The sequence below is a fragment of the Botrytis byssoidea genome (genome assembly GCF_014898295.1).
Source record: "Botrytis byssoidea strain MUCL 94 chromosome Unknown BBYS_015, whole genome shotgun sequence".
NCBI lineage: Eukaryota > Fungi > Ascomycota > Leotiomycetes > Helotiales > Sclerotiniaceae > Botrytis > Botrytis byssoidea.
Window position 1 is genome coordinate 1034676 of NW_024065856.1, and position 19264 is coordinate 1053939.

General features: G+C 44.1%; 5 protein-coding genes across 5 annotated transcripts; 2 read left to right on the top strand and 3 right to left on the bottom strand.

The window, feature by feature from the left end:
- Positions 1–1237: 1237 nt before the first annotated feature.
- Positions 1238–8331, top strand: EAE97_007783 (uncharacterized protein). The gene is made up of 3 exons (XM_038878297.1): positions 1238–1581; positions 1666–6912; positions 6963–8331. The coding sequence occupies exons 2-3, from the start codon at positions 1722–1724 to the stop codon at positions 8072–8074; spliced, it is 6303 nt and encodes a 2100-aa protein (XP_038731135.1). The 5' UTR covers positions 1238–1581; positions 1666–1721; the 3' UTR covers positions 8075–8331.
- Positions 8261–9800, bottom strand: EAE97_007784 (uncharacterized protein; the record flags this gene model as incomplete). Its single annotated transcript, XM_038878298.1, has 3 exons — positions 8261–8275; positions 8650–9507; positions 9705–9800. The coding sequence occupies 3 exons, from the start codon at positions 9798–9800 to the stop codon at positions 8261–8263; spliced, it is 969 nt and encodes a 322-aa protein (XP_038731136.1).
- Positions 9801–10875: 1075 nt separating this feature from the next.
- On the bottom strand, positions 10876–16932 carry EAE97_007785 (uncharacterized protein; the record flags this gene model as incomplete). The annotated part of the gene is made up of 1 exon (XM_038878299.1): positions 10876–16932. The coding sequence occupies one exon, from the start codon at positions 16930–16932 to the stop codon at positions 10876–10878; it is 6057 nt and encodes a 2018-aa protein (XP_038731137.1).
- A 299-nt stretch (positions 16933–17231) lies between these two features.
- EAE97_007786 (uncharacterized protein) lies at positions 17232–18046 on the top strand (the record flags this gene model as incomplete). The annotated part of the gene is made up of 5 exons (XM_038878300.1): positions 17232–17252; positions 17304–17386; positions 17446–17528; positions 17582–17947; positions 18006–18046. The coding sequence occupies 5 exons, from the start codon at positions 17232–17234 to the stop codon at positions 18044–18046; spliced, it is 594 nt and encodes a 197-aa protein (XP_038731138.1).
- Positions 18047–18498: 452 nt separating this feature from the next.
- Positions 18499–19208, bottom strand: EAE97_007787 (uncharacterized protein; the record flags this gene model as incomplete). Its single annotated transcript, XM_038878301.1, has 5 exons — positions 18499–18795; positions 18853–18868; positions 18924–18972; positions 19032–19058; positions 19178–19208. The coding sequence occupies 5 exons, from the start codon at positions 19206–19208 to the stop codon at positions 18499–18501; spliced, it is 420 nt and encodes a 139-aa protein (XP_038731139.1).
- Positions 19209–19264: the final 56 nt, after the last annotated feature.

Genomic DNA, 19264 nt, shown 5'->3' on the forward strand with positions numbered 1-19264 from the left:
TACTCGATCAAGAATCCAGATATGTCGTGGGAGCAAAATTATCACAGCCTTCTTTTCGACGGCAATTATGCTAGCTAGTGAGGATGTGATAGTGTACCTGATCGTACACACCCAGTACTTGATCATGGGTCACACATCGATATTAATGAATACCTAAGTATCATGCCATTACTCCAGAGGCATTTGGAATTGGAACATTGTACGCAGACATGTCGACATTCCGACTCAACAAATGATCGTGATTACTTATCTCCCGAGATGTCTAGTACCAACATCGTATACATAGCTAGATAGTCATTATAGATTACTCTTCAAGAGAATGAATATCTAGTATCATGCCATTACTCCAGAGGCCTTTGGTCGACATTCCTACTCAACAAATGATACTGATTACTTATTATCTACTCAGGTATCTTATTGGTAGCTAACCCAACCACAAATGACAAATTACTCACTCTGGAATAATCTACATGTCTCGCCATGTTGGCGAGAAGACCCTTTTTATTTTGCTTTCCCCGATCAACTATGGTGCCACGAAGTTTCAGGGGGGCGAAAGGAAGAAAGAGGGGTGTCAGTTGAGTAGAGACTATTAGAAAATTCCAGAATATCTGTACTCTGTCTCGTCGGTCTAAAGAGGACACATTGGAAGGGGATCTTCGGTTCCAGGACTAAACATGCGGTTACTAGTATAATAAAAGTTTGAAGTTGGTGGTTCATATCTGTCTCAATACTTCACTGGCGGGAAGAACTATTGAATTATGAAGTGTGAAATGTGAAAAATGTTTGAAACTCAATTTCCATTCTCCTTTCCTTCTACTCTGTACAATCCATCCCATACAGTCCATACAGTCCATACAGTCCATCAAGTCAGATCACTCTCTTCTCGTCAACTCGAACCCAATTCCCAAAATTTCATTTCCTCGAGGTTGTGTGACAAGTGACGTCCATGCGAGATAGATAACAAATACCAAGACCGCTCAAGGCTGACTATCTGACGACTTTATTTGACAAGGTCCCTTGATTACCCAGTCATAACAGTATAAAGTAGTGGGTGAATGCATTTTCAACCCCCTCCTTGAGCTTGGTGCCCCAACAAATCTCTAACTAAATTGGGTCTCTTCCCCTGTCCCGGTGAATGATTTTTTGGCGTTACGTTGAGGGCGAAGCTTGGATAGATTTTTGGGTAGAAATGTGAGAATTATATGAGAATTACTAGAAAAGCTTCCATTTTAGTCCTACCTACCTACCCTACCTTTGCCCGCATAGAAGGGAGTCTTGAACCGTGAACTTGACCTTTCTTTTTCCAAAATCATATCTAAGAAAGGCAGAACCTAACGCAGATTGCTATCGTCTGCTGAAAATCTTCACACTTCTGTTCATCTGTTCATATCTCACATCTTCAATTAATAAATTCTCTCTCTCTCTCTCCCTCCCTCTGTCTCATACCTACATTTTTTGCATCTTGGTGGAGCGATTGTATCCTTGTTAGAATAAAAGACCGTCTGTAACTTTTTACACTACACCACACCAAATCCCTTTTCTCCTGCTCTTGATTGAGTTTCTGGAGGCCTGTGAAAAATTGTGAGTACAATCCAATAATCCATTGCTTAGTGTTGGACGACACCCTTCTCACCGAGTACCTTTTATTGATTTCTGCAAAACTAGTTAAAGACAAACTCACCACTTCTACACATACAACACACAATTTACCATTTGCCATCATGTACGGTACTGCCACCGGCCCTCAGACGGGCGTCTCAACACCACGATCCTCATCATCTCTGCGACCACTCGTTCTCTCACATGGCTCATTAGAGCATTCATTTTTGATACCCACAAATATACATTTCCAAGCTTCTCAGATCAAAGACCGTTTTCTGGCTTCCCTCCCCGAGCCTACAGACGAACTCGCACAAGATGACGAGCCTTCATCTGTGGCCGAGCTTGTTGCCAGATATTTGGGGTTTGTAGCACAAGAAGTTGATGAGGGAGAAGACGATGCGCAAGGATCATACGAGGAGGTTTTGAAACTCGTTTTGAACGAATTCGAACGTGGCTTCTTGAGGGGCAATGAGGCTCACGCTTTGGTTGCTACCCTCCCTGGAATCGATGCAAAGAAACTTAAGGTAGTCCAATCCTACTATGCTGCGCGTGCAGCTAGCAATAGGCCAATCCGCCCTCACGAATCAGCATTGTTCAGAGCAGCTAGCGACGAGGAAGCCAAGATTTACAATGTTTTTGGTGGACAAGGAAATATCGAAGAATACTTTGATGAGCTTCGGGAACTGTATAGCACATATGCAGTCTTTGTGGAGGATTTAATCACCGAATCTGCAGAACTGCTGCAGAGTCTGTCAAAGGATTCCAGAGCCGAGAAACTATATCCAAAGGGTTTGGACATTATGTCCTGGCTTCATGATCCTGAGTCCACTCCAGATCTTGATTATTTGGTTTCCGCACCCGTCAGTTTCCCATTGATTGGTTTGGTACAGCTCTGTCATTATGCTGTGACCTGCAGAGTTTTGGGACTTACTCCTGGGCAATTCAGAGACAGGATTAGTGGAACAACTGGTCACTCTCAAGGTGTTGTTTTGGCTGCTGCTACCTCTGCTGCAGACTCATGGGAATCATTCGACAAGGTCGCAGTTTCAGCTCTTACAATCTTGTTCTGGATTGGATCCCGCAGCCAGCAGACATTCCCAAGAACCTCTCTAGCACCCAATATTCTCCAGGACTCCGTAGATAATGGCGAAGGAACACCCACCCCTATGTTGAGCATTCGTGATTTATCGCAAGCTCAAGTTCAGGAACACATCGACGCAACCAACAAATATCTTCCAGAAGATAGACAGATCGCCATCTCTCTGATTAACAGTGCTAGAAATTTGGTTGTTTCAGGACCTCCCATTTCTCTGTATGGTCTCAACCTTCAATTACGTAAAGTCAAGGCTCCAACTGGTCTTGACCAGAATAGAATTCCGTTCACAGAGCGCAAAGTTAGATTTGTAAACAGATTCTTGCCAATCACATCACCTTTCCACAGCAAATATCTTGCTGAAGCTACAAACCATATCAACGAAGATCTAAAAGATGTTAAGATTGATAGCAAAGCGTTGGGCATTCCTGTCTACGACACAAATACTGGAAAGGATATCCGGGATGATATCCAAGGCAACATCGTGCCAACCTTGGTGCGTTTGATTACCCACGATACTGTTGAGTGGGAAAAGGCTACAGTTTTCCCAAATGCAACTCACGTCCTGGATTTCGGCCCTGGTGGTGTATCTGGTCTTGGTGTTTTGACCAGCCGCAACAAGGATGGAACCGGTGTTCGTGTTATCTTAGCTGGCACAGTCAGTGGTACCGTTCCAGAGGTCGGTTACAAGCCCGAGCTTTTCGATCGTGATGAGGAACACGCCGTCAAATATGCAGTCGATTGGGTAAAGGAGCATGGTCCAAAATTGGTCAAGACCTCAACCGGTCAGACATTTGTGGACACAAAGATGAGTCGAATCTTGGGAGTTCCCCCTCTCATGGTTGCTGGTATGACACCGTGTACTGTTCCTTGGGATTTCGTTGCTGCGACTATGAATGCCGGTTATCAAATTGAGTTGGCTGGAGGTGGATACTACAATGCCAAGACTATGACCGAAGCGTTTAGGAAGATCGAGAATGCCATTCCAGCTGGTCGTGGTATTTCTGTCAACCTCATCTACATCAACCCACGTGCTATGCAATGGCAAATTCCACTACTCGGGCAATTACGTGCAGAAGGTGTACCAATTGAAGGTCTCACAATTGGTGCTGGTGTACCTTCCATCGAGGTGGCACAAGAATATATTGAAACTCTTGGCTTAAAACATATCTCGTTCAAGCCAGGATCTATGGATGCCATTCAAGCTGTCGTCAATATTGCAAAGGCTAACCCAACTTTCCCAGTGATCCTTCAGTGGACTGGAGGTCGTGGAGGAGGACATCACTCCTTTGAGGATTTCCATCAGCCAATTCTTTCAATGTATTCGCGTATCAGAAGACAGGAGAACATTCTCTTGGTCGCAGGTAGTGGTTTCGGTGGCGCAGAAGATACTTATCCTTACTTCACTGGTGCATGGTCAAAGAATTATGGCTACCCCCCAATGCCATTCGATGGATGTCTCTTTGGTAGTCGTGTAATGACAGCCAAGGAAGCACGTACCAGCATAAATGCCAAGAAAGCCATCACTGAAGCCGAAGGTGTTGATGATGCCGCATGGGAGAAGACCTACAAGGGCCCTGCCGGTGGTATCATCACCGTTCGATCTGAAATGGGTGAGCCAATTCACAAGCTGGCTACTCGTGGTGTTAAATTCTGGGCTGAGATGGATGCCAAAATCTTTAGTCTACCAAAGGACAAGCGAGTACCTGAATTGAAGAAGAACCGTGATTACATCATCAAGAAGTTGAATGATGATTTCCAAAAGGTTTGGTTTGGACGAAACAAAGCCGGGGAGACAGTTGATCTTGAGGACATGACATATGGTGAAGTTGTCCGCAGAATGGTAGACTTGATGTATGTCAAGCACGAGTCTCGCTGGATCGACAAATCATACATCAAGCTCACTGGTGACTTCATTCGCCGTGTTGAGGAGCGTTTCACGACTGCTCAAGGACAGCCATCCATGCTCCAATCTTACGCAGATTTGGAAGATCCTTACCCAACCGTGGAAAATATTCTAGCTGCTTACCCAGAATCGGAGAAACAACTCATCAACGCTCAAGATGTTCAACACTTCCTTATGCTTTGCCAACGTAGAGGTCAAAAGCCAACTACATTCGTGCCATCTCTTGATGAAAATTTTGAATTCTTCTTCAAGAAAGATTCTCTCTGGCAATCTGAAGATCTTGAGGCTGTCATCGGTCAAGATGTAGGAAGAACTTGTATCTTGCAAGGACCAATAGCTGTCAAATACTCCAAGGTTGTCGATGAGCCAATCAAGGAAATTCTTGACGGTATTCACAACTCACACATCAAGTCTTTGACCCAAGATATCTACGGTGGAGATGAATCGTCTATTCCAGTGCTTGAATACTTTGGTGGCAAGCTCATTGAAACTGAGGAGGAAGTCGACGTTGAAGGTCTCACAATTTCGGAAGATGCTGACAAGACCACTTACCGATTGTCATACTCTCCCACTGCTGTTCTGCCATCTCTCGAGGCTTGGCTCTCATTGCTCGCAGGCCGTAAGAGATCTTGGCGACATGCTCTTTTCACTTCAGAGGTATTTGTTCAAGGGCAAAAGTTCCAAACAAACCCAATGAAACGAATCTTCTCTCCTGTCAAGGGTCTTTTTGTTGAGATCGCTTATCCTAACGATCCTTCAAAGACCGTAATCACCGCCAAGGAGCAACCCAGACCAAATCACTACGTTACAGTCATTGACGTAAAATTGGTTGGTAAGAATGAGATCTTGGTCAACATGATCAAGGACACAACTGCTGTTGGCAAGCCAGTATCTCTTCCATTGAAGTTCACATACCACCCTGAGGCTGGTTATGCTCCAATTCGCGAAGTCATGAATGACAGAAATGACCGTATCAAGGAGTTCTACTGGCGAGCCTGGTTCGGTGGCGAGACTCTTGACCTCGACGCTTCAGTCACTGGCATTTTCAATGGTGGTAAAGCTACCATCACCAGTGAAGCTATTAACGACTTCGTTCACGCTGTTGGAAACACTGGAGAAGCTTTCGTTGACCGACCTGGTAAGGAGGTTTTTGCTCCTATGGATTTTGCTATCGTTGTTGGATGGAAGGCCATTACCAAGCCCATCTTCCCTAGAACAATTGATGGTGATCTTCTCAAACTCGTGCATCTTTCTAACGGATTCCGCATGATCCCTGGAGCCGAACCATTGAAGAAGGGTGACGAAGTTGAAACTACAGCCCAGATCAATGCTGTTCTTAACCAAGATTCTGGTAAGATGGTGGAGGTGTGTGGTACCATTACCAGAGAAGGCAAACCAGTAATGGAGGTTACTTCACAATTCTTGTACAGAGGTGCATACACCGATTTTGAGAACACCTTCCAGCGTAAGACTGAGACACCTATGCAAATCCATCTTGCTACCTCGAAGGATGTTGCTGTCTTGAGATCTAAGGAGTGGTTCAACTTGGATGAGCCAGATCACGAGTTGCTTGGTCAAACCTTGACCTTCCGTCTTGAGAGTCTTGTCCGCTTCAAGAACAAGACCGTCTTCTCAAGTGTTGAGACTAGAGGTCAAGTTTTGTTGGAGCTTCCAACCAAGGAGATCATCCAAGTTGCAAGCGTCGAGTACGAAGCTGGTGTTTCTCATGGTAACCCAGTCATTGATTACCTTGAGCGTCATGGATCTTCAATTGAACAACCAATCAACTTCGAGAACCCTATCCCTCTCAATGGAAAGACTCCTCTCTCTCTCAGAGCACCAACATCCAACGAAACCTATGCTCGTGTTTCGGGTGATTACAACCCTATTCACGTTTCTCGTGTCTTTTCTAGCTACGCAAACCTGCCTGGTACTATCACCCATGGTATGTACTCAAGTGCAGCTGTTCGCAGCTTAGTCGAGACTTGGGCTGCAGAGAACCACGTTGGTCGTGTTCGCAGTTTCCATGCTCAACTGACAGGTATGGTTCTTCCAAACGATGATATTGAAGTCAAGTTACAACATGTCGGTATGGTTGCCGGTCGTAAGATCATCAAGGTTGAGGCTAGCAACAAGGAGACTGAAGATAAGGTCCTACTTGGTGAGGCGGAAGTCGAACAACCAGTCTCAGCCTATGTTTTCACTGGTCAAGGTTCTCAAGAACAAGGAATGGGTATGGAGTTGTATGCCAGCAGTCCTGTCGCTAAGGAAGTATGGGATCGTGCCGACAAGCATTTCATGGACAACTATGGTAAGTTACTCAAGTCACTTTTTACGATATCATTTCTAACACTACATCAGGTTTTGCAATCACCAACATTGTCAAGAACAACCCCAAGGAGCTCACTATTCACTTTGGTGGTCCTCGTGGTAAGGCAATTCGTCAAAACTATATGTCCATGACTTTCGAAACTGTCGGTGCCGATGGTTCTATCAAATCCGAGAAGATGTTCAAGGAAGTTGATGAACGAACTACATCCTACACCTACAGATCACCAACCGGTCTTCTCTCTGCCACTCAATTCACACAACCCGCCTTGACATTGATGGAGAAGGCAAGTTTCGAAGATATGCGCTCTAAGGGTCTTGTTCAACGTGATAGCAGTTTCGCTGGTCACTCCCTCGGAGAATATTCTGCCCTTGCTGCTTTGGCAGATGTCATGCCAATTGAGAGTCTGGTTTCTGTCGTCTTCTACAGAGGTTTGACTATGCAAGTCGCTGTCGAACGTGATGCCTCTGGTCGATCCAACTACTCCATGTGCGCTGTCAACCCTAGCAGAATTTCCAAGACTTTCAACGAAGAAGCCCTTCAATATGTTGTTGCAAACATCGCTGAGGAAACCAGTTGGCTGTTGGAAATTGTCAATTACAACATTGCCAATATGCAATACGTTTGCGCTGGTGATCTCAGAGCTCTTGACACTCTCACTGGTGTAACCAACTACCTCAAAGCTCAAAAAATTGACATTCAAGAGCTCATGCAAACCTTGAGTCTCGATGACGTCAAAGCACATCTCGTCGAAATCATCCGCGAATGTGCTAAACAAACCGAAGCCAAGCCTAAGCCTCTTGATCTCCAAAGAGGTTTCGCTACCATTCCTCTCAAGGGTATCGATGTGCCTTTCCACTCCACATTCTTGAGAAGTGGAGTCAAACCATTCAGAAGTTTCTTGCTCAAGAAGATTAACAAGACAACTATCGATCCCAGCAAATTGATTGGAAAATACATTCCTAACGTTACAGCTAGACCATTCGAATTGACCAAGGAATATTTCGAGGATGTTTATCGTTTGACTAATAGTCCAAAGATTGGCAATGTGTTGGCTAACTGGGACAAATACCAAGATGGTTATGAGGAACCTAGTGGAGATGAGGTTGAGGCAGAGACAAATGGTGTTAATGGAACTCATTAAATGAATTGGGCTGAGAATTATATCATTTGAAGGGAAAACGATGAGTTGATGGGTGGGTATTGATCAAAGGCTTTACTTTATTTTGCGGGCGTCGGAGTATGTTTATAAGAACGCATGCATCTGCTGGAATGATAGATGAAAAAATGGATGGATCACCACCCTTAGATTAGATGGTAGATGGATCGATCATTCGGTCATGGGCTAAATGGTTGTTAGTTAGTTTATGATATAGCATATTGTAATTCTTTTCTGTTAGATTCTGAGATATTAATACGTAGTGTTTCGTAATATTAGTGATGTGTGAAGATGCTGATGGTGATAGTATCACTGCAGAGATAGACCATTCATTCAGAAGGGCCGTTCAAAATGCTTTGTGTAGATATAATTTAGCGATATATTTTCAATAATGTATTTATCTCAAATTGTCTTAATGTTGAGAGTGTTGTTGGTCTCACTTCAAGGGGGGTTTCGTTTTACAACCGTGAAAACTTTGATTGGGGGTGGGAGGAGGACAATAATTCCAAGAGAATACATAGATGAAACTATTGTAGTGCCGAGCGTATTCTCAATCTTACTTCCAAAGGTTTCCGCTCTACAACCGTGAAAACTCTCTGCTCCTCCCATTTTAAATTCCCCGCCACACTATCCACCTTCTCCAAATCAAACCTCCACACCATTCTCGCAAGCACCAGTTGCAACTCCGCCATCGCCAGAGGTCTCCCAATACAAGAGCGTGGACCCACGCCCAAAACTTGCACTGCATTGCGATTGTCGCTGTAAAAAGGAGACGAGGGATCGTTTGCTGAGAGCCATCTCTCCGGGTGAAATTCAGACGGCTTGTGGAAATATTCCGCCGAGAAAGAGATAGATTGGGGATGCACGTTGACGAATATGTTTTCTGGGAGGTGGTGTCCGCATACTCGGCCGCCGCCTCGAGGTACCAAACGTGGGAGACCGACTGGACTGTGCATTGTTAGGTTGGGGATATGGAAGGGGCAGAATGGGTTTCTTACGTGGGATTGCAGAGGCGGAATCCTTCTTGAAAGACTGCGTTTAGATAGGTGGTTTCTTTCAGCGTGGCAATTGATATTTCCTCTTCTTTCTCGGAATTTTTCGCGGATTTCAGAGGTAAGAAGAGTGAGTTTCTCGGGGTTGTTCACGAGATAATTTGTAATGCCGCTCAGGACACTCACTGTCGTTTCGCTTCCGGCAACAATGATGACGCTAGCTGTCGCTTGCAACTCCTGAATCGTCAATCCTTCTTTCGCATCTTCATCGCGTTTGATCAGGGAGATGATATCAGGTCTCGACATTTCTCTCTCCAGTCTTCGATTTATTTTCTCCACCGCCAGATCCCAATGTTCCCTCTGTTTCCTCAGCACACTCTCCGGCGCAAAATACGCAAGAATACCCCAGCGAAGCTCGATACGTCGCTGCGTGCAGAGAAGTAAAAATCATCGCGACCCAGGGATGATATTCCTCGCTCTCCAAACATCGAAATGATTCTCCGAATCCCAAATCGCCTATGAGATCAAAAGTAAAGAAGCCATACCAGCGAACAATATCCACAACCACATCCACATTCCCCTCTACGAGATCCCGTAAGCGCATCATCAAAACATCCACGTACGACACAATTATCCCCTCCTGCCTCCCCACCGCGCGCTCCGTAAACGCGCGCTCCATCGCCCGCGAAATCTGCGATGTGTTGCGGGCTCCAGCGCATTAAGCACAGACATTGGTCTGCCGGTTTTAGCCCCATTCCAAAGGCTACTTTTCGGGAACGCGGGGGTGTTCCCGTGATTCGAATAGATATCGTGCCAGGCCTGTGGTGTCGCGAAGGAGACTTCATCGGGAGCAATCCACACGATGGGTCCGTGTTTGCGGTGTAGAGCGTACACGTCTTGTGCGAGGTGTCCTCGCCAGAGGGAGGTGAGGTAGGGGATGCGTGTGCAGATCCAGGGGATCGGACCCGGGAATGCGGAGAGTGGGTGTAGGTATATGGTGTGGATTGTGTGGGAAATATGGTACTGCGGTTGTGAGCACGCGATGTGGTATTAGGGATTTTTTATGTATATGTGTACGTACGAGAATGAATATTGTGAGGACTGCAAACCCCCATTCCTTGAATATTAATTCAGGAGGAATTAGACGAGGAGTAAAGGTACTCATATTTCTCTTCTGGAAACCTGGACAGAGACTTGAGAAATCTTCAAAGTTTGGTACTATTCCATACAACTTGGAAACAAATAGATAGTTAATCCCGAAAAACATAAATAGGTATTTTATTTTATTTTATTTTATACATCTTAGAATAATCAAATGAAGAGGGGTCATAATATTCCAACTCGTTCAAATTTCAAACAGTTGATCTTACTTGCATGCTGTGCCACATGTAACTAATCTATCTCCTCAAGGGTTCGAATAATTCCATCCAGTTTCTTGATTGTAAGACCCAATCGTTGTAATTTTGTATCCTCATTATACGTAAGATTCCGCCGAAAAGTCGGAACTGACCAAAAATTGGAAGAAATAGAAGGTGTTTATTGTAAACAATATGAACCTCACGTCTAATTTGGCCCACCTCTTGATGGACGTCAATCAAGATTTCACATTCAACATCTATAGAGAGGGATTCTTATTTGAAAAAAAATCTTGAATAGTAGGTATATCATGATTTCATATTTTATTCTGTACATGAGTATACGCGTTCGTATATTCATACTCATGTATGTATCTATTTACTGCATCGTCCTCCATCTTCCCCTTCCTATCCTCTCACGCCGACTACCATCACTTTCTCATTTTCCCTTCCCCTTTCCATCTTTCCCTTTGCCCTCATCCTCAACCCTAACCTTCATGACATCTGGTACCTCTACCCCTTCAACCTTATAGATCAACCCCCTATATCCATCACTGACAACCCAAACATCGAATACTCTCCCATCCATGATATTTCCCTCCTCTCCTTCTTCTGTCCCAGGAAATTTAAGTGTTGCTTTTGCTTGAGGTTTGGCTCCTATGCCTATCACACTGGTATTCTGCTTTCCCTCTTCTCCATTGCCAACATTTCCATTCTGAGCACCTTTACCCTTCAAGTTGGCCTTAGGAGCACTCCAACCCAATCTCTTAATAGCAGCCACCTCATCACTTCCTTTGCTACAAAGCACAACAAACCATCCCTCACTCTGACTCTTAGGGAATCGAGGCGCGTACATTTTTCCCTCCTTATCCACCAATCCATTAAGTCTCTTAATTACAACATCCATTTTCAACGCCGTAACATTTTGTACTTCAACTTTCAAGTTCGGTATCATATTTGCTGCCTTATCAAAAGCTTGTGTATTTCTACTTGGAAGTTGTAGTTTGTTTTTGAGAGATTGACACACGTTTTGGGGTAAGGCTGAGAATTGTTGAAGTGATGTGGGAATGTCGTTGTCCTTGGATGGTTTGAAATCAGGAACTACACCAGGGAGGATAGACAAAGCGTGGTCTTCGGGCCAGCGAGCTGATTTGATACATTGAAGTAAAGTGATCATTTGCACAACGCTTGATAGATATCCCAATTCCGTAAGGACATCGATGGAAGCTTGAATGATACGGATAGCTTGGTCGAGAACACTGGTTTGATCACCCACATAATCAGATATGGGAAGATCAATCCTGCTCATGTGGGCCTGAAGTAACAAAAATGCTTTAACGTGAGGATCCCACATTGGAAGGCCATTAAAATGTGCTGCATCTGCTGGGAGAGGTAAGTTCTTGGAAAGTTCAATGTTGATGAGATCTTCGTTATGGCGAACGGGGAGCTCGTCATATTCGGTTGCGGAAGACATCCAAGAAAGTACATCGCGGAATGAAGCATTTGGTTTAGCATGTTTAACTAGGTGACGAATGGTTTTGTGAGAAAGATAGTAGTAGGACATGATTTTTCCGAGAGGTGTAGAATCGATGTTGCCATTAGGGTAGATTTCCAGACATTTAGATTCGGCGAGCTCGTCCAATGACTTATCTACCATTGAGATCATGTAATCATTTGCCATTTGTTGAGCAGCAATGGTATTGTGTTCTTCGGCCGAGATTTCAAGACCATAGTATGAGGGATTTTTATGGAGACGTCGGAAGAAGAATGTCCAGGTGAGATAATCTAGGGCATCTTGTTTGGTAGTAATGGTTTCAGCGGATACTTCAGCGCCAAGATGGTTGTCTAGGACATTGTGAAGAGAGGATTCTACTGGGAAACCTGTATGTAGGAAGTGTTTGTAGAATGCTTTCTTTGAATCTTGCGTGAAGATACGAGCGATTCCTGACGTATCGAATTGAGGACGTCCAGCACGACCCAACATTTGTAGTACATCTGTCAAGTCCATATCTTTGTATCCTTCAGTCTTAGCGTCGAAGAACTGAGTACCCTTTACAACGACTAAATGAGCTGGAAGATTAACACCCCAGGCTAGAGTGGATGTTGCAACGAGGATCTGAATCTTGTTGTTGGCAAATAGTTCTTCGGCCAATGAACGATCAGATTCAATCAGACCAGCATGATGCAAACCGATACCAAAACTTAGGGCTTCCTTCAAAGCGTCATCCTTGACTCGTGCAAGGTTCAGTTGGAGATCTTCCTCAGACATCTTGACAAACCGACGAGGGTTATCCTCCATACCACAGAAGTTAATCAAGTCCTTAGCTGTCAAACGTGTTTGTCTACGAGAAGCAACAAAAACAATGACTGGTTTTTCTGGACTGTGCGTTTTGATGGCCAAGAAAGTCGGTCTGTTCATAGATTGCATTAGGGGACAGAAGCCTCGAACCTCTGGGAAACCATCGATAAAAATTTCCAATGGAACAGGTCTAACGGAATGCCTGAAGTTAAACAATCCTTCCTTAACACCAAGCCAGTTTCCCAAATCCATAGCATTGGCGCACGCAGTCGACATACCCATAAGTCTGACTGAATTATTGGTCTGAGTTGCAATGTAATTCATACGAGAAACAATAATCTCCAAAATGGGACCACGATCTCCACCAAGCAAATGAATTTCATCAATAATAACCAAGCTAACTTGTCGAACGTAACCTCTCGTAGTCCACGAACGACTAATACCATCCCATTTTTCTGGAGTAGTAATAATTATGTCCGCATCTCGAATAGTTCGCGTATCAGGTGTATTATCACCAGTCAACTCAACCAATTTCAAGCCCATTTGTCGAGTTAATCTAGCCCCCCAATCTTTAACTCGCTCTCGAACAAGTGCTTTCATGGGAGCGATGTAGACAACCTTAGAGCCAGGCTTCTCTCGAAACGCCCACCACATAGCCAACTCACAAGCGATCGTCTTTCCAGATCCGGTTGGTGACCCAAGAAGAACATTTGCTGGTGTATGATACAAAGTGTGAAAGATCTGAGTTTGCATAGGATTGAAAAACTGGAAACGTTTGCCATAAATCTCTTCTAGGGCCGGATTCTTCAGGGCAATAATTGGTAGGGGTTGAAGATTCAAAAGATCAGTGTATACACTTTCGGTGTCAGGTCTGATTAAATGTTGGAAAGAAATTGGATACACCGTTTCTGCGCCTAGCCATCTATCAGAAACTGCTCTTACATAGATCTGCGTAGGGAGCGGATCCGATAGTGGGATAGTGAAGCTGAGTTCGTGGTCGTCGTATAACTTCTTTCTGTTCAGAATGAAGAACTCATGATGGTATATTTCAGAAGTCTCCGAGTTCTCAACCCAGATCCAATAACTTTCCGATGTACCATTGTGGCGATCGTTCCATTTGAACTCCGGCGTGAGATAAAGACGGATTCTCAAAACATCTCTATTCAGTGGAGCAATTTCGGCTTCCACGCTCAGTGTAGGAAAGTTATCAAGAATTCTTGAGATTGTCCTTCCAGCACCAGGATTGTGTACCATGGCACCAATTTCAGCTGCGTCCATCTCCTTTAGAGTTTCAATGGAAAGATTTTCCTTATCATCAAGCTGTTTAAGAATTGGCTGGGCTAGCTCAAATTGATGAAGAGGATGTTGGAATGGCCAAATTCTCTTCTCTATTGATTTGCATAGCGAGAGAAGCACGAGACATTGATGGCCCCAACGACGATTCAAAGCAATCATGAATAATGCACGACAAATTCTGGCTGATTGCTGAGCAACGTAGTTCGTATCGTTGGCTAAAGCAAAGTCCTCAAGTTTGGCTCGAGATATGTAAGACTGTAGGAGAATATTCGTCTTGGCGTGTGAGGAATCGGTTCCTCCTTTTACCTGACAAGGAGAGAAATCTTCTCTCAAGCTGGTAAGCTCCTTTGACTCGCTGTCTCTTGATTGAATTTGATCAAACTCTCCACTCATAGCAATCATCGTGAGAACATCAGCTTCGGAAGATTGAGGTTGCATCATGGTGTTAAATATCTGAATACTGGTATGGAGGACATAAAATTGACTTGCAATACGTCCAACATCCTTACTTCTGAGCTCCTCGGTCGTTTCATTGAAGATAATCATTTGGCTTTGTTGAAGTGTCTTTGCTGCTTGAATGCATAGTTGTCTTCGACGCTGTACCAAATTTGGGTCATCGCGAGCTTCAGCCCAATCGATACCATAAGTCAAAGGATCCCTCTTCATTCGAACAAATAAATAAGAGTATCCAAGCCATGCGACAGCTTCGGGGATCGATGTGACTGTCCCCAAACCGATTTCAGCGTTGAGATTATCCACAAGATGTTTCGAGAATCGAGACTCGATAGGGACTTGAGATGTGACGGCCTGGAGATAGTGATCAAGCTTATCTGCTGTCGTACAAATCATACCAATACCGGTATCCTGAAATTGTGGTCTACCTGCACGACCGAAAATTTGAAGAACGTCCAAGATTCCAAGGTCGATAAATTTACCTTCTTGAGCACTGTAGACTTGTGTACCTTTGATCACTACTGCTGCTGCGGGCAAATTAACACCCCATGCCAAGGTAGCTGTACAGACAAGAACTTTGAGAACACCACTTCCAAATAATCTCTCCATCAGGTTCCTGTCTGAACGAGCCATACCTGCATGATGAATACCAATACCTTTTGGTACTAACTCTCGAAGTTCACGACCTCGTGAGCTCTTCATATCCTTTACAGCTGCTTCATATTGAGGATGATTAGTGGGATCAAATAAGTCTACACAAACTTGCTCAATAGCCTTTTCATACAACATCTTAGCAGTGTTGAAAGTGTCCTTCCTCGAATGAACAAAGACCATGACTTGGTGATCAAGTTCCAGCATCTCTCGGACTTTTTCAAATGCAGTTGTATCAATATTCTCTCGTGATTGTCTGGTTCCAGCCTTCCCTTTAACTCCGATGAAGTGCTGTTCGAGAGGTACAGGTCTGAAGCTAGCGTCGAAATAAAATAGACCCGCATAACGATTGACTTTGAGAAAATCGGCCACATCGATGTAGTTCGGAAGGGTAGCAGAAAGTCCCACGATACGGATGAGAGATTGAGTGCTCTCAACTTGACGCTCAGTACGGGCAACTAATGATTCTAGGACAGAACCTCGATCATCGTGTAGCATATGTACTTCATCAATAATCAAAAGTCGAACCTTTTGAACCAATTCAGTATCTCCAGTGCCTTTCCGAGTGACAACGTCCCATTTTTCAGGAGTTGTAACGATAATTTGAGTTTGGGTGATTTCCTTCTTAGTGAGATGCATATCACCAGTAAACTCGCGAACTTGTATACCCAACCACGCTAGACGACTACCCAGCTTTTGTGTAATTTCGGCTGCCAAAGCTTTCATTGGGGCAACATAGACAATCTTGAAATCATTGAAATTGACCACAAAGTCTGAAGATTCTGGGTTCTCCGATGGATGTGGTGAAACATTTTCACCAATGGCGTGAAGTATCGTAAGCATTGCTGCATCAGTTTTACCAGCACCAGTGGGAGCACAAATCAACATGTTTTCGCTGGTCTTGTATGCTACTGGATAGACCAAGCTCTGCATTCGATTGAGAGACTTGTAACCCTTGAAAGTTCTCTTGCAAAGGCCATCCATCTCAGAAATCTCGACAAGCCTTCGACCTGCACCTAAAGTTCCAACCTTTCCAGCCGGGACAGTATATTCCGAGTATCTCTCGTGTTCTGTTCTCTCACTACCCACCGGTAGAGCATACTTCTTTCCTCTCGAATCCAGGATATTACCAGCATGATGCGACTTATAGACGTGGGGATATTTTTCTTCGTAGCGATTAATGGACGGTCCTAGTGCGGCATGTTTATGCTCATAATCTCTCTGTCGTAAGGCTGCTTCTCGTTCCTTTCTGGTCTGTAACTTTCCAGTAAAGATGCCGTCATCTTGAGTTCCAATAGAACGTGAAGCGGCGGTAATATTCTTGCGGTGGGAGATGACTTCAATGGCAAATTCTATATCATCAAAGCCGATCATGTCAATCAAAGTGGACTGAAGCTCTTCCTCACCACTATCAGACCCTAAGATCGCCATGATTTGTTCCTGGAGATCGTTTCCTGAAAGTCCCTGCTTCCTCTGAGCAATCTCCATACATTTGCTCTTCAACCATTGAGGTCCATAGTTGCCTGCACCAGCGGAGTCAGAAAGACTAGGGAAATCGTCGTTGATATCACTGCTGGACAAATCATCATCCTCGTCACTAATAAAGTCCCAAACATCATCCCCGCTATTTCCGGAAGTAAATTCATCGTCGTCGTCGAAGACAACGTCGATGTCATATGATTTAGTTTCCCCGTTCGTCGAGCTCGGAGGCAAATTCAACTCTGCCAAGGCGTTTTTCATAGCAGCAAGTTGGGCTTGCCATTGCACTTCAGCTGAGTCCAGCGTTAAAGGAGACATGATTTCCAAACAATCTTTATGTACTGCTCGAAAATGTAAAGTTCAATGAAAATTTTGGTTTTTGATATCATGAAATATAAATAAAGCTGCTTTAGCTGATTCACGCGGCGGGGAGTAATCAGTGGGGCCAACCGGGCATAATAAAATCCGTCGTCATACTGTAGCCCCCATGTGATTGTACAGGATACAGCCCAGAGTTTCAACATCAAGAACAAAGCAAAGCCACACCCTTCCCATCCCACACCTTATTTTGCTATCTAGATTTAAATCGTATCTACAATCAACCCCAAATCGCAAAAATGAAGTTGCATTATATCGGAGTTCGTTCGCAGATATCGCAGTGACAATGTTATCAGGCTGACCGCTATCAGATAATCAAGAACTCGGAGACCCCCTCACACGAGCTCTGCTGCGTGAAAGAGTTGAGCGCATATGGCCGATTTACTAGAAACAGGTTAGATTTTTACTATCGTTTTACATGGGACCAGACTGGTTAATAGGATGAATGTACAGTTACGGCGAATTCATGACGGTTTTCAGTAAGACAGTCGCTGAACGAACAAAGCCTGGCCAAAGGCAAGACATTGAACAAGATAGTAAATTTCAACTCCTCTAAATCACAACAAGACCCTCTATTTGACAATATCAGGTAACACATTCCACGCCTATGGACGCTCCGAGGGTGTTTGTGGTATAATAATTTCCGACCACGAATACCCAGCCCTCGTTGCCCATCAACTTCTCTCCAAAGTCGTCGACGAGTTCCTAAATGCACACCCTCAATCAGAATGGGCAGATTCAAGCCCAACCCTCTCATTCCCCGAACTGAACGACTACATTGTGAAATACCAAGATCCGCAACAGGCAGATAGCATCATGAAGATCCAAAAGGAATTGGATGAGACGAAGATTGTGTTGCATAAAACTATTGAGAGTGTTTTAGAGAGAGGCGAGAAGATTGATACATTGGTGGCAAAGAGTGATGGCTTGAGTGCACAGAGCAAGATGTTCTATAGTGAGTTTACTATGTTATGATGGGAATTTACAAGGGCTTTTACTAATACATAAAATAGCACAAGCAAAGAAGCAGAACTCATGCTGCGTGGCTATGTAGATTGATGTATTTGGTTAGCTATGGCGTTCTCTTTTTTTTGATAGCATTCTCGCAGACATTGTTTCAATTGGAGGATGTAAATTGCAGTTTGAGGTTGGGGAATATTGGCGAGTGAGGTCGCAAAGTGGCTTAACTTTCAAGGCGACGTCTTAATACTTGAATGGTACAAATACAAATACTTGATAGTCTTCAATGTTTCCTCGTCATTCATTGGCGAAATATAAAGGAGCATCTGCTCTACTTTACTGTTTGCCATCTATTCTATACCTGATTAGAAGGCCCGATGTGAGCCATTTTGGTGCCCCCGTTTCATATACAATCTAAATCTTCGTGAATAACTAGGACACAACGTCATTCAAGCTCAGCTCATCTCGTCCCATAACGTCGTGTACATGTTCCGTGTTCCTTCGTAGTTCTTGTTGAGATTTCGTGGTATCTGCCTGCTCCCCTTCTCAAACAGGTAACTCTGCTCCCCTCATTGCAACTCCGCTTCTATCAACCATGGCTCCAATGTATGGGCCAATAATCGGTATGTTCCTTGCGAACCCAGCTATAGTCCCTAGGAAGTCACCGAACAAGATAAATATGCCGTATAATTCCACCAGAAATCCTGTAAATGGCCACCTCATGAGGATGAGTGCAAGTCCAGCGAAAAAGGCTCCGGTTCCCTTAAGCTTTTGTCTCCGCGCAAAGAACGCCATTGTTTTTTGTGGTCCAATTATAACAGTTAAGCCGATTAAAAAGAGAATCTACATCGACATATTGTAAGCCAGGAAGTCCTGTTTCAAGGTCCAGAGAATACGCACATTTCCCATTGCGAGCCTACAAATTTGTTAGTGCCACCTTCCTTTGAATCTTACGGAGAGTTTAAACATACATAGCTCTATCAAAAAACATCATCACACCTCCGATCAGGAAGAACCCGCCTTTGAAGACCTCATCAGCTATACTAGATCTGAAGCACAAACCGTAGAATATCACCTACCACCTGAACAAAAGGCTACCCCAATCTCTATACAGAGTATCCATTAGCATAAACCCTATGAAATAATATAGCATGTTTGGAACTGGATCAATTGAACTCGGCGCAAATAGTCCAGAACCATCTGGTTATTGAAGTCAAGAACGTACTTTGGGAATCTGATAACCACATGGTAGGCATTTTGAATATCCTCCGAACCCGGAATTAGCAATACGTAAGTATTTGGAGATTTCTAC

Bases quoted from the DNA above. Each gene is read 5' to 3' on its own strand.
- EAE97_007783 (XM_038878297.1), top strand. From the start codon at position 1,722: ATGTACGGTACTGCCACCGGCCCTCAGACGGGCGTCTCAACACCACGA. The intron at 6,913-6,962 runs GTAAGTTACTCA...ACACTACATCAG, and splicing joins GCATTTCATGGACAACTATG to GTTTTGCAATCACCAACATT.